At 37.6% G+C, this 15,039-nt stretch overlaps 1 protein-coding gene across 6 annotated transcripts in view; it reads right to left on the bottom strand.

Annotated features, from left to right (window-relative positions):
• The window catches only part of WDR76 (WD repeat domain 76), a 68,684-nt gene that overhangs the window by 51,438 nt on the left and 2,207 nt on the right, over positions 1–15,039 (bottom strand). For all 6 annotated transcript variants that reach the window (XM_082450096.1, XM_082450098.1, XM_082450099.1 and 3 more), the window contains one exon: positions 14,292–14,702. In XM_082450096.1, coding sequence (XP_082306222.1) covers positions 14,292–14,462 — 171 coding nt within the window. In that variant the 5' untranslated portion in view covers positions 14,463–14,702. The remainder of the gene's footprint in view (positions 1–14,291; positions 14,703–15,039) is intronic.

The raw sequence follows: 15,039 nt of genomic DNA, 5'->3' as shown, positions 1-15,039 counted from the left end.
GAATTATACTAACTTCTCAATATCGAGGAAGCTAGAAAACAATGAAAGAATGTGTTAAAAATGATAAGGAAAAATTAAATTATTTTCAACTTACAATTCTAAATCCAGTTAAGCCAGCAATCAAATAAAAAGCATAAAGACTTTTTCAGACATGCAAACTATCTCTCATACACCTGTTTTCAGGAAGTTACTATAAGCTGCACTTCATCAAAATGAGAGAATAAACCAAGAAAGAGAAAGACAGGATCCAGGCTACAGAAGTTCCAACATAGGACAGATAAAAGATAAAAGAAATTTAAAGGAAAACAGTAAAAAGAAGGCCAAGAAAGAGTAAAACAGTCCAGAAAGAAGTAGGAAGATGGAGGGCCCCAGAAAATATTTCATGAATAAAATATATATATACACATGAAGCCATTAGAATTCTCTGATTTACACTGAGAGAAATTTTGCAACTCAGGTAAAGCTTGGACTATATGTAATAAGGATCTGGGAAGGGACAACATGGGGTTGGGGGAGAAGGGGACAGCACACATGTGTAAACTTCATTTTCCATAGTAAGTCAATAGATAATGTGGGGGAGAAAAGCTAAAATGGCTTAAAGTGCAATTTGTCTGTTGAGCAGCAACCACAAATAGAGAGGGATGTGACAGAAAATTGTTGGCTGTTTTGATTTGTTCCTGTGTAAACATGTGTGTACATATGGAATTACCTCTATGTAAGATACATATACACACACACGTGGAATTATATGATGTAAACACGTATGTACATGCATCAATTTGACCAAAATAAAGATTTTTCTCTCACACACATAAAATAACAGTGGCAGCAAAGGTGTATGGCTATTTTGTCATTGCCTTTAAAATTGCTTCTCAGAGAAAAACATCACCACCATCATCATCAAGAACTTCCTAAGACTCTATTTCAAAATGCTGCATTTGGAGATCAAAGAAACAAATTTAAATGATTCTACTTACCATAGGAAAAATTAAGAAAATTAAGAAAAATCATCAGACATTTTTTTGAGGTATGTGTAATTCAAACTATTCTCATCCATTACCCACCCCTCAAAAACTTGCAACATCAAACACCGAGCAAAGAATATCAGACAAAGTGGGCTCTCAAAGTAAATATACTATAGGAAATAGAAATCTTTTTAATTCCATTATCTTGGCACTTGAGAAGTTACTGCATCTATAAAACAGGAAAAGAAATGCTATCTTTAAGAAAACAAAAGGAGGAAAATAACTTGAATTAAAAATATGCTTAATACCAAAAATTTACAAACTGTATGAAGACATATACAAGATTCTCAAAATGACAAAACTGTAGAGATGGAAAACAAATTAGTGGTTGCCAGGGGTTAAGGACAGTGAGAGGGAGGGCAGTGGACATAACTATAAAGGGGTAGCCTAACAGAGATCTTTGTAGAGATGCAATAGTTCTGTATCATGATTGTGGTGGTGGCTACAAGAATCTATACATGTGATAAAATGATACAGAACTATACACACACCTTATACCAATATGAATTTCCTGGTTTTGATATTGCAATGTAGTTATTTAAGATGTACTCATTGGGGGAGTTCCCTGGTGGCCAACTGGTTAGGACTCTGCACTCTCACTGCCAAGGGCCCAGTTCAATCAAAAAACAAACAAGATGTACTCATTGGGAAAAACTGGCTGAAGAATACATGAGATCTCTCTGTACTACTTTTGCAAATTGCTATGAATCTGTAATCACTTTGAAATAAAATTTTTAAAAAATATACATTTCTCAGCTAACATCATACTTAATGGTGAAAAACTGAAAGCTTTTCCCCTAGACTTCGGAACAAGATAAGTATGTCTGCTCTCGCCACTTCTGTTAAAAATTGTACTGGAAGTTCTAGCCAGGACAATTAGACAAAAAAGGAAATAAAAGACATCCAGATTGGAAAGGAAGAAATATAACTATCTTTATTGCCAATGACATAATCTTATACGTAGAAAATCCTAAAGAATCCACACAAAAAAAATTAGAATAAATGACTTCAGCAAAGTTGTAAGATACAAGATCAATATACAAAAATAAGTTGTATTTCTATACATTATCAATGAACAGTCAGAAAATGAAATTAAGAAAACAATACCATTCATAATAGCATCAAAAAGAAAAACATACTTTGACACAAATTTAACCAAAGAAATGCAAGGCTTGTACACAGAAAATTACAAAATACTGAAGGAAATTAAAGAATATCTAAGTAAATGGAAAGACATCTCATGTTCATAGATTGAAAAACTTAATATTGTTAAAATGGCAATACTCCCCAAATTGACCTACAGATTCAGTGCAATCTCTGTCAAAATTCTAAATGTCATTTTTTCAGAAATGGATAAGCTGATCCTAAAATTCATATGGCAATGCAAGGGACCCAGAATGGCCAAACAATCTTGAAAAAGAAGAACCAAGTTAAAAGACTCACACTTCCTGATTTCAAAACTTAACTACAAAGCTACAGTAGTTAAAACAGTGTGGAACTGGCATAAGGATAGGCAGATAGATCAACTGAATAAAACTGAGTCTAGAAAAAAACCTATATACCTATGGTGAATTTGTTTTCAATAAGGAAGTCCAGACCATTCAACGTGAAAGAAGAGTCTTGACAACAAATGGTTCTAGGACAAAAAGATATCCACATGCAAAAGTATGAATTTCGACCCCATCTCATATCATATATAAAAATTAACTCAAAATAGATCAAAGACCTAAATTTAACGGCTAAAGCTATAAAATTCTCAGAAGGAAATATAGGTGTAAGTCTTCATAACCCTGGATTAGGCAATGGTTTCTTAGATATGACACCAAAGCACCAGCAACAAAAGAAAAAATAAACTGAATTCGAATTAAAATTTTTAAATGAAATTTAAATTTAAAACATCTGTATGTCAAAGGACATTATCAAGAAAGTGAAAAGAAAGTCCCAGAATGAGAGAAAATATTTGCAAATAATATATCTAATAAGGACCTAGTGTCCAGAATATATAAAGGACTCTTACAATTCAACAATAAAAAGACAACTTAGAGGAGACCTTCAAGATGGCAGAGAAGTAAGACATGGAGATCACCTTCCTCCCCACAAATACATCAGAAATACATCTACATGTGGAACAACTCCTACAGAATACTTACTGAACCCTGCCAGAAGACCTCAGACTTCCCAAAAGGCAAGAAACTTCCCACGTACCTGGGTACGGCAACAGAAAAAAGAAAAACAGAGACAAAAGAATAGGGACAGGACCTGCACCTCTGGGAGGGAGCTGTGAAGGAGGAAAAGTTTCCACACACTAGGAAGGGCAAAGCGGAGAGATTTCCGCACAGAGGATCGGTGCCAACAAGCACTCACCAGCCTGAGAGGCTTCTATGCTCACCCTTTGAGGTGGGTGGGGACTGGGAGCTGAGGCTCGGGCTTTGGAGGTCAGATCCCAGGGAGAGGACTGGGGTTGGCTGTGTGAACACAGCCTGAAGGGGGCTAGTGTGCCACAGCTAGCCGGGAGGGAGTCCAGGAAAAAGTCTGGACCTGCCTAGAGGCAAGAGACCACTGTTTTGGGGTGCGAGGAGAGGGGATTCAGAACACCGCTTAAACGAGCTCCAGAGACGGGCACAGCCACGCCTATCAGCGTGGTCAACAGAGACGGGCATGAAATTCTAAGGCTGCTGCCGCAGCCAACAAGAAGCCTGTGTGCAAGCCCATGTCACTATCCACACCTCCCCTCCCAGGAACCTGTGCAGCCCGCCACTGCCAGGGTCCCGTGACGCAGGGACAACTTCCTGGGAGAACACACAGCACGCCTCATGCTGTTGCAATGACACGCTGGCTTCTGCCACCGCAGGCTCGCCGCGCATTCCGTACCCCTCCCTCCCCCCGGCCTGAGTGAGCCAGAGCCCCCTAACCAGCTGCTACTTTAACCCCATCCTGTCTGAGTGAAGAACAGACGCCCTCAGGCAACCTACACGCAGAGGCAGGACCAAATCCAAAGATGGACCGCAGGAGCCATGCGAACAAAGAAGAGAAAGGGAAATTTCTCCCAGCAGCCTCAGGAGCAGCGGATTAAATCTCCACAACTTGATGTACCCTGTATCTGTGGAATAGCTGAATAGACAATGAATCAACCCAAAATTGAGGCAGTGGAATTTGGGAGCAACTGTAGACTTAGGGTTTGCTTTCTGCATCTAATTTCTTTCTGGTTTGATGTTTATCTTAGTTTAGTATTTAGAGTTAATTGTCATTTGTAGATTTGTTTATTAATTTGGTTGCTCTCTTCCTCCTTTTATATATATATATATATATATATATATATATATATAGTTTTTTTTCCTTTTTCTCTTTCTGTGAGTGTCTACGTGTATGCTTCTTTGTGTGATTTTGTCTGTATAGCTTGGCTTTTACCATTTGTCCTAGTGTTCTGTCTGTCCGTTTTTGTTTTTTTTTTTTTAAGTATAGTTTTTAGCGCTTGCTATCATTGGTGGATTTGCTTTTTGGTTTGGTTGCTCTCTTCTTTCTTTTTTTTTTATTACGTTTTCATTTTTTTATTTTCAATAATTATTTTTTATCTTTTATTTTAAGAAATTTATTTCATTTATTTATTTTTTCTTTCTTTCTTTCATTTTTTTCTCGCTTTTCTTCTGAGCCATGTGGTTAACAGGGTCTTGGTGCTCCAGCTGGGTATCAAGCCTATGCCTCTAAGGTGGGAGATCCGAGCTCAGGACATTGGTCCACCAGAGACCTCCCAGCTCCATGTAATATCAAATGGTGAAAGCTCTCCCAGAGATCTCCATCTCAACACTAAGACCGAGCTCTACTCAATGACCAGCAAGCTACGGTGCTGGACACCCTATGCCAAACAACTAACAAGACAAGAACACAACCCCACCCGTTAGCAGAGAGGCTGCCTAAAATCATAATAAGGTCACAGACACCTCAAAACACACCACTGGACGTGGTCTTGCACACCAGAAAGACAAGATCCAGCCTCATCCACCAGAACACAGGCACCTCCACCAGGAAGCCTACACAACCCACTGAACCAACCTTGGCCACCAGGGGCAGACACCAAAAACAACGGGAACTACGAACCTGCAGCCTGCGAAAAGGAGATCCCAAACACAGTAAGTTAAGCAAAATGGGAAGACAGAGAAATACACAGCAGATGAAAGAGCAACGTAAAACCCCACCAGTCCAAACAAATGAAGAGGAAATAGGCAGTCTACCTGAAAAAGAATTCAGAGTAATGATAGTAAATATGATCCAAAATCTTGGAAGTAGAATGGAGAAAATACAACAAACGTTTAACAAGGACCTAGAAGAACTAAAAAGCAAACAAACAATGATAAACACAATAAATGAAATCAAAAATTCTCTAGAAGGAATCAACAGCAGAATAACTGAGGCAGAAGAACGGATAAGTGACCTGGAAGATAAAACAGTGGAAATAACCACTGCAGAGCAGAATAAAGAAAAAAGAATGAGAAGAATTGAGGACAGTCTCAGAGACCTCTGGGACAACATTAAACGCACCAACATTCGAATTATAGGGGTCCCAGAAGAAGAAGAGAAAAAGAAAGGGACTGAGAAAATATTTGAAGAGATTATAGTTGAAAACTTCCCTAATATGGGAGAGGAAATAATCAATCAAGTCCAGGAAGCGCAGAGAGTCCAATACAGGATAAATCCAAGGAGAAACATGCCAAGACACATATTAATCAAACAAAAATTGAATACAAAGAAAAAATATTAAAAGCAGCAAGGGAAAAACAACAAATAACATACAAGGGAATCCCCATAAGGTTAACAGCTGATCTTTCAGCAGAAACTCTGCAAGCCAGAAGGAAGTGGCAGGACATATTTAAACTGATGAAAGGGAAAAACCTACAACCAAGATTACCCTACCCAGCGAGGATATCATTCAGATTTGACAGAGAAATTAAAACCTTTACAGACAAGCAAAACCTAAGAGAATTCAGCACTACCAAACCGGCTCTACAACAAATGCTAAAGGAACTTCTCTTGGCAGGAAACACAAGAGAAGGAAAAGACTTACAATAACAAACCCAAAACAATTAAGAAAATGGTAATAGGAACATACATATCGATAACTACCTTAAATGTAAGATTCAATGCTCCAACCGGGAGCAGACTGGCTGAATGGATACAAAAACAAGACCCGTACATATGCTGTCTACAAGAACCCACTTCAGACCTAGGGACACATACAGACAGAAAGTGAGGGGATGGAAAAAGATACTCCATGCAAATGGAAATCAAAAGAAAGCTAGAGTAGCAATTCTCATATCAGACAAAATAGACTTTAAAACAAAGACTATTACAAGAGACAAAGAAGGACACTACATACTGACCAAGGGATCAATCCAAGAAGAAGCTTTAACAACTGTAAATATTTTTGTACCCAACATAGGAGCACCTCAATACATAAGGCAAATGCTAACAGCCATAAAAGGGGAAATCGACAGTAATACAGTCATACGAGGGGACTTTAACACCCCACTTTCACCAATGGAAAGATCATCCAAAATGAAAATAAATAAGGAAACACAAGCTTATTTATTGTTAAATGATACATTAAACAAGATGGACTTAATTGATATTTATAGGACATTCCATTCAAAAACAACAGAATACACTTTCTTCTCAAGTGCTCATGGAACATTCTCCAGGATAGGTCATATCTTGGGTCACAAATCAAGCCTTGGTAAATTTAAGAAAATTGAAATCGTATCAAGTATCTTTTCTGACCACAACACTATGAGACTAGATATCAATTACAGGAAAAAATCTGTAAAAAATACACACACATGGAGGCTACACAATACACTGCTAAATAACCAAGAGATCACTGAAGAAACCAAAGAGGAAATTTAAAAACACCTAGAAAACAAATGACAATGAAAACACAACAACCCAAAACCTATGGGATGCAGCAAAAGCAGTTTTAAGAGGTAAGTTTATAGCAATTCAATCCTACCTCAAGAAACAAGAAAAATCTCAAATAAACAACTTAAACTTACACCTAGAGCAATTAAAGAAAGAAGAACAAAAAAACCCCCTAAGTTAGCAGAAGGAAAGAAATCATAAAGATCAGATCAGAAATAAATTTTAAAAAAATGAAGGAAACAGTAGTAAAGATCAATAAAACTAAAATCTGGTTCTTTGAGAAGATAAAAAAAATTGATAAACCATTAGCCAGACTCATCAAGAAAAAAAGGGAGAAGACTCAAATCAATAGAATTAGAAATGAAAAAGGAGAAGCAACAACTGACACTGCAGAAATACAAAGGACCATGAGAGATTACTACAAGCAACTATATGCCAATATAATGGACAACGTGGAAGAAATGGACAAATTCTTAGAAAAGCCCAACCCTCTGAGACTCAATCAGGAAGAAACAGAAAATATAAACAGACCAATCATAAGCCCTGTAATTGAAACTGTGATTTAAAACCTTCCAACAAACAAAAGCCCAGGACCAGATGGCTTCACAGGAGAATTCTATCAAACATTTAGAGAAGAGCTAACATCTATCCTTCTCAAACTCTTCCAAAATATTGCAGAGGGAGGAACACTCCCCAACTCATTCTACGAGGCCACCATCACCCTGATACCAAAACCAGACAAAGATGTCACAAAGAAAGAAAACTACAGGCCAATATCACTGATGAACACAGATGCAAAAATCCTCAACAAACTACTAGCAAACAGAATCCAACAGCACATTTAAAGGATCATACACCAAGATCAAGTGGGGTTTATCCCAGGAATGCAAGGATTCTTCAATATACACAAATCAATGTGATACACCATATTAACAAATTGAAGGAGAAAAACCATATGATCATCTCAATAGATGCAGAAAAGGCTTTCAACAAAATTCAACACCCATTTACGATAAAAACCCTCCAGAGGGGCTTCCCTGGTGGCGCAGTGGTTGAGAATCTGCCTGCCAATGCAGGGGACACGGGTTTGAGCCCTGGTCTGGGAGGATCCCACATGCCGCGGAGCAAATGGGCCCGTGGGCCACAATTGCTGAGCCTGTGCATCTGGAGCCTGTGCTCCACAACAAGACAGGCTGCGATAATGAGAGGCCCGCGCACCGCGATGAAGAGTGGCCCCCACTTGCCACAACTAGAGAAAGCCCTCGCACAGAAACGAAGACCCAACACAGCCATAGGTAAATAAATAAATAATTAATTAATTAAAAAAAAAAAAAAAAAGAATTGTTCTATTTAAAAAAAAAAAAAACCCTCCAGAAACTAGGCACAGAGGGAACTTACCTCAACATAATAAAGGCCATATATGACAAACCCACAGCCAACATTGTCCTCAACATTGTCCTCAATGGTGAAAAACTGAAACCATTTCCACTAAGATCAAGAATAAGACAAGGTTGCCCACTCTCACCACTATTATTCAACATAGTTTTGGAAGTGTTAGCCACAGCAATCAGAGAAGACAAAGAAATAAAAGAAATCCAAATCGGAAAAGAAGAAGTAAAACTGGCACTGTTTGCAGATGACATGATACTATACATAGAGAATCCTAAAGATGCTACCAGAAAACTACTAGACCTAATCAATGAATTTGGTAAAGTAGCAGGATACAAAATTAATGCACAGAAACCTCTTGAATTCCTACACACTAATGATGAAAAATCTGAAAGTGAAATTAAGGAAACACCCCCATTTACCATTGCAACAAAAAGAATAAAATACCTAGGAATAAACCTGCCTAAGGAGACAAAAGACCTGTATGCAGAAAACTATAAGACACTGATGAAAGAAATTAAAGACGATACAAACAGATGGAGAGGTATACCATGTTCTTGGATTAGAAGAATCAACATCATGAAAATGACTATACTACCCAAAGCAATCTACAGATTCAGTTCAATCCCTATCAAACTACCACTGGCATTTTTCACAGAACTAGAACAAAAAATTTCACAATTTGTATGGAAACACAAAAGACCCCAAATAGCCAAAGTAATCTTGAGAAAGAAAAATGGAGGTGGAGGAATCAGGCTCCTGGACTTCAGACTATACTACAAAGCTACAGTAATCAAGACAGTATGGTACTGGCACAAAAACAGAAATATAGATAAAAGGAACAGGAGAGAAAGCCCAGAGATAAACCCACGCACATATGGTCACCTTATTTTTGATAAAGGAGGCAAGAATATACAACGGAGAAAAGACAGCCTCTTCAATAAGCGGTGCAGGGAAAACTGGATAGCTACATGTAAAAGAAAGAAATTAGAACACTCCCTAACACCATACACAAAAATAAACTCAAAGTGGATTAAAGACCTAAATGTAAGGCCAGACACTATCAAACTCTTAGAGGAAAACAAAGGCAGAACACTCTATGACATAAATTACAGTGAGATCCTTTTTGACCCACCTCCTAGAGAAATGGAAATAAAAACAAAAATAAAGAAATGGGACCTAATGAAACTTAAAAGCTTTTGCACAGCAAAGGAAACCATAAACAAGACAAAAAGACAACCCTCAGAATGGGAGAAAGTATTTGCAAATGAAGCAACTGACAAACGATTAATCTCCAAAATATAGAAGCAGCTCATGCAGCTCAATATCAAGAAAACAAACAATCCAATCCAAAAATGGGCAGAAGACTTAAATAGACATTTCTCCAAAGAAGATATACAGATTGCCAACAAACACATGAAAGAATGCTCAACATCACTAATCATTAGAGAACTGCAAATCAAAACTACTATGAGGTATCACCTCACACCAGTCAGAATGGCCTTCATCAAAAAATCTACAAACAATAAATGCTGGAGAGGGTGTGGAGAAAAGGGAACCCTCTTGCACTGTTGGTGGGAATGTAAATTGATACAGCCACTATGGAAAACAGTATGGAGGTTCCTTAAAATACTAAAAATAGAACCACCATATGACCCAGCAATCCCACTACTGGGCATATACCCTGAGAAAACCATAATTCAAAAAGAGTCATGTACCACAATGTTCATTGCAGCACTACTCACAATACCCAGGACATGGAAGCAACCAAAGTGTCCATCGATAGATGAACGGATAAAGAAGATATGGCACATATATACAATGGAATATTACTCAGCCATAAAAAGAAACGAAATTGAGTTATTTGTAGTGAGGTGGATGGACCCAGAGTCTGTCATACAGAGTGAAGTAAACCAGAAAGAGAAAAATACCATATGCTAACACATATATATGGAAACTTAAAAAAAAAAAATGGTTATGAAGAACCTAGGGGCAGGACAGGAATAAAGAATGCAGACGTAGAGAATGGACTTGAGGACATGGGGACGGGGAAGGGTAAGCTGAGATGCAGTGAGAGAGTGATATGGACTTATATATACTACCAAATGTAAAATAGCTAGTGGGAAGCAGCTGCTTAGCACAGGGAGAGCAGCTCGGTGCTTTGTGACCACCTAGAGGGGTGGGATATGGAGGGTGGGAGGGAGATGCAAGAGGGAGGAGATATGGGGATATATGTTTATGTACAGCTGATTCACTTTGTTATAAAGCAGAAACTAACACACCATTATAAAGCAATTATACTCCAATAAAGATGTTAAAAAAAAAAAAGACAATTTTCTAAATGGGCAAAGGACTTGAAAGGACAGTTCTCCAAAGTACAAAGTGCAAATATGCACATGTAAAGACGCTCCACATCATTAGTCTTTAGGAAAACGCAAATCAAAACCACAATGAGGGGAGACTTCCCTGGTGGCACAGTGGTTAACATCCGCCTGCCAATGCAGGGGACATGGGTTTGAGCCCTGGTCCAATAAGATCCCACATGGCACAGAGCAACTAAGCCCATGCACCACAACTACTGAGCCTGCGCTCTAGAGCCCACGAGCCACAACTACTGAGCCCACGTGCCTAGAGCCTACGTGCCACGACTACTGAAGCCCACGTGCCTAGAGCCCGTGGTCCGCAACAAGAGAAGCCACTGCAGTGAGAAGCCCACGCACCACAAGGAAGAGTAGACCCCACTCGCCGCAACTAGAGAAAGCCCGCGTGCAGCAACGAAGACCCAACACGGCCAAAAATAAATTAATTAATTAATTAATTTTAAAAACCACAATGAGATACCACTTTGCATCCACTAGTATGGCTATAATCAAAACAATTAAGGACATTATGTTAAGTGAAATAAGTCACAAAAAGACAAATACTATATGATTCCACTTATATGAGGTACTTATAACAATCAAATCCACAGAGACAGAAAGTAGAACGGTAGTTTTCACGGGCTGAAAGGAGGTAGGGGAATGGGGAGTTATTTAATGGGTATAGAGCTTCAGTTCTGCAAGATGAAAAGAGTTCTGGACATTCGTTTTACATCTATGTAAATGTACATAACACTACTGAACTGTACACTTAAAAATGGTAAAGATGGTACATTATATATTGTGTATTTTACCTCAATTAAAAAATTTTAATTTTTAAAAAAGACAATAACAAGTATTGTTGAGGGTATAGAGAAATTGGATTTTTCATAGTGGTTATGTAAAAATGGTGCAGTCACTTTGGCAAACAATTTGACAATTCCTCAAAAAGTTAAACACAGTTACCATTTGACCCAGCAATTTCACTCCAAGGTATATACCAAGAGAATGGAAAACATCACACAAAATCTCACAAGTAAATGCTCATGGCAGCATTATTCTTAAGAGCAAAAAAGTGAAAGCAACCCAAATGTCCATCAACTGATGAATGCATAAACAAAATGTGGTATATCCATACAATGGAATATTATTCAGCCATAAAAAGGAATGAAGTACCAATACATGCTACATGAATGAATGATGAAAACATGCTAAGTGAAGCCAGACCAAAAAAGCCATATATTGTATAATTCCATTCATACGAAATGTCCAGAATAGGCAAATCTATAGACAGAAAGCAGATTAGTGGTTTCCAGGGCTGAGGGAGGGAGGAATAGGGTTTGTAGTCACTGCTAACAGGTATGTGGTTTCTTTTTGGAGTGATGAAAATTTCTGAAATTGGATAGTGGTGATGGCTGCACAGCCTTATGTATGTATACTAAAAAACACTGAATTACACAATTTAGTAAATTTTATGTTATGTGAATTCTATCTTAATAAAAAAATAAATATATGCTTGATGACAGGAACCAGATATTCACATAGTCTCAAAGTATCTTCCTCAAAGTATTTAGTAATTACAAAGGGAAAAATAGTTAAGTTTACATTAGAGAATCCTGGCAGACACCACCTTAGCTAAATGATCAAGGTCAACATCACCAGTAAAATATCAACATCATGTACACCCTGATATGATGCACTGAGGAGGGCACTTTCATTTCTGTGGTATGCTTCCCCAAAATGCAAAATCTTACTCTAATCATGAGAAAACAGCAGATAAACCCAAATTGAGGGAAATTATACAAAATAACTGCCCAGCACTATTCAGAAGTGTCAAGGTCATGAAAGATTGAGAAACTGTTTCCAGATCTACAGAGACATGACAACTAAATCCACTGTATGATCCTGGACTGGATACTGGAAAAGGAAAAAGGATATTAGTGGGAAAACTGGTGAAATCCTAATAAATTCTGTACGTTAGTTAACAGCACTGTACCAAGGTTAATTTCTTAGTTCGATAAACATTCTATGCTATGTATGATATTAACAAAAAATGAAGACGGGTGAAAGATATAGGAGAATTCTCTTTACTATTTTTGCAGCTCTTCTGTAAGCATAAAATTTTCTCAAATTTTTTTTAAAACAACTGTTAAGAAATGTTTCATGACATTAAAATATTTAATAGAAGGACTGAGAGATGAAATTTAGCAAACTTCCCAGAAAAGGAGAATAAAATTCTAGACTTACAGGCACTTGTCTCTGATGTGACAGAAGCCATCCTTCATCTGAGAACAAATAAGCTTATAAACTAAATACTTTTCCTAAAGCATGGTACCACAAAGCCTTAACCATTTTATCCCAAAAAGATAATTAACGAAAGGGAAGAGAACAAAAGAATGAAATGTTCTATAAAAGATGTGAGCTCTTTCAGCTTGTCCTAAGAAAATATATGACTCTGACTATCTCCAGTCCTACCTCATGTTCTAATTTCTGACCCTGTTTACCTTACATCAAAATAAAATCTGTTTTATATTAGCCTCATATACTCAGAATCTTACAGTCTAAGAGGCCAAAGAGATAATCAAATCCACTGATTCTCAAAGTGCAGTCCTGGACCGTTGTTTCTAGGAAGCCATTTTAGACATGCAAATTCTATACCCACTTCAAAACTTCTGAATCAGAAACTGGTGGTGGAACCCTGCAAAGGAGTTTTAACAAGCCTCCCAGGTAATTCTGATATAGGCTAAAGTTTGAGAATCACCAATCTTATCCAATTCCCTCACTGTAGAAGTGATCTGCTTAAAGGTACAAGGTTTCTTAGAAGCGGCCGTGCCTAAAACCCAGGCTTCCAACCCCCAGTCCAACGCATTTATGACTTAGCCCACCCTGTCCCACCACAGGTCCTAGTTCATTACAACACCGCCTCAATTATCCCATCTCCCTTTCCCTACCATCATTTTCTGTTCTAGTTCCATCAACTTTTCATCATGTGGTAGGGTTTTATCTTGTCTTGCATAAAATTTGTCACTTTAAATGAAGTACAACACTCCCGGTAGGCAATAGAAGCCAAAAGAATTAGATGCTTAATTCCTTAAACTGATGGAACTATTATTTTAAATAGAATTAGTAAGTGTTTCTCACGTACCTTCTCTACTCCATCATTTGTCTCCTTTACATAATTAAAGGAAATATTCAGCACATGAATGCAATCAATTAATGGTGATTTTCCTACCCTGACATCGAGTCATTCAAATGCTGTATGTCCCACAACTCAACTTCTTCTGGTATACTGTGCATAAATATGTAAAGGTGAGCATGACACCATAAAGTAGAAGTAAGCTCAAAAATAAATGCAATAAGCTGAGAGGAAGAAAAAGGGAAGCAGAGTGAAGATTAAGTCAATCCCCTCCTTCACAAATCGAAACCAAGAGTAAAATTAACCCAAAGAAGTTATCTGTTATACATTTAAAGAATAAAATTTCAGTTAAACATAAATTAGATGATAAAATAGTTTGAGCTAAAGAGACCCTTGATAACCTTAGCTTATCAGAACTTAAAAACATATTTTTAAATATGAAAAATTTGAATAAGCTAGTAATTAAATTCTTACCATGCCTGGTGTGGTACCTTCATCACTGTCTCCATCCTGGCTGCTTTCTGTATCAGCACTGAGAATCACTGTATCTGAAGTGCTCTTGTATTGCCACTTGTTACTTTCAGCATGAACATCTAAGGATGATTTTTGCAGAGTGGATTCTGCCTTGGAAGATGTGGCTTCCATCTTTGGGGTTAAAATCCTTCTGCAAGTTTTCTTTATTTCAGCCTTCTTACATTTCTTACATGCCACTTCATTGTTAGAATTCTTATCTAATAGGGATTTGGGGCGCTTAAGTTGATCTGGCTTGTAGTTACTGAGCGAAAAGGGAACAAGATACACCTTAGCTGTTTTTCCTAAAACTGTAGTCTGTACTGGTCTCAGAGACACACAAGCGATGTTTTGGTTTTCCTTATATTCATTCACCTATTCAGGTCAATAAAGGAAAACAGAGAGTATTAAAATTCCAGGTTTTAAGCCTTTTCTTACAGATCTGCGTAAATAAATCTAATTCCTATTTCATGACAACATAAAGCCAAACTGATAGCCTGTAAGGAAACCTTTTTCCCTCCAAAATCTAGATACCTAATTCATTAACCTAAATAGAATTATCTATTATACTGGACACATTTCTTACCCATATGAGTCTGCCAGACCAATAATAAAAATGACGACAATTTGTAACTGAGGAGACTGAGTAACTGGAACTGTTTCAAGAGTGGGAAACTGACCATAACGACTGCAAAAGCAAATGCAGGCTTCC

This window comes from Balaenoptera physalus (assembly GCF_965194825.1).
Source record: "Balaenoptera physalus genome assembly, chromosome: 2".
Taxonomy (NCBI): domain Eukaryota; kingdom Metazoa; phylum Chordata; class Mammalia; order Artiodactyla; family Balaenopteridae; genus Balaenoptera; species Balaenoptera physalus.
Note: the sequence above shows the minus strand (reverse complement) of the source record. Positions and strands in the feature narration are given on the sequence as shown.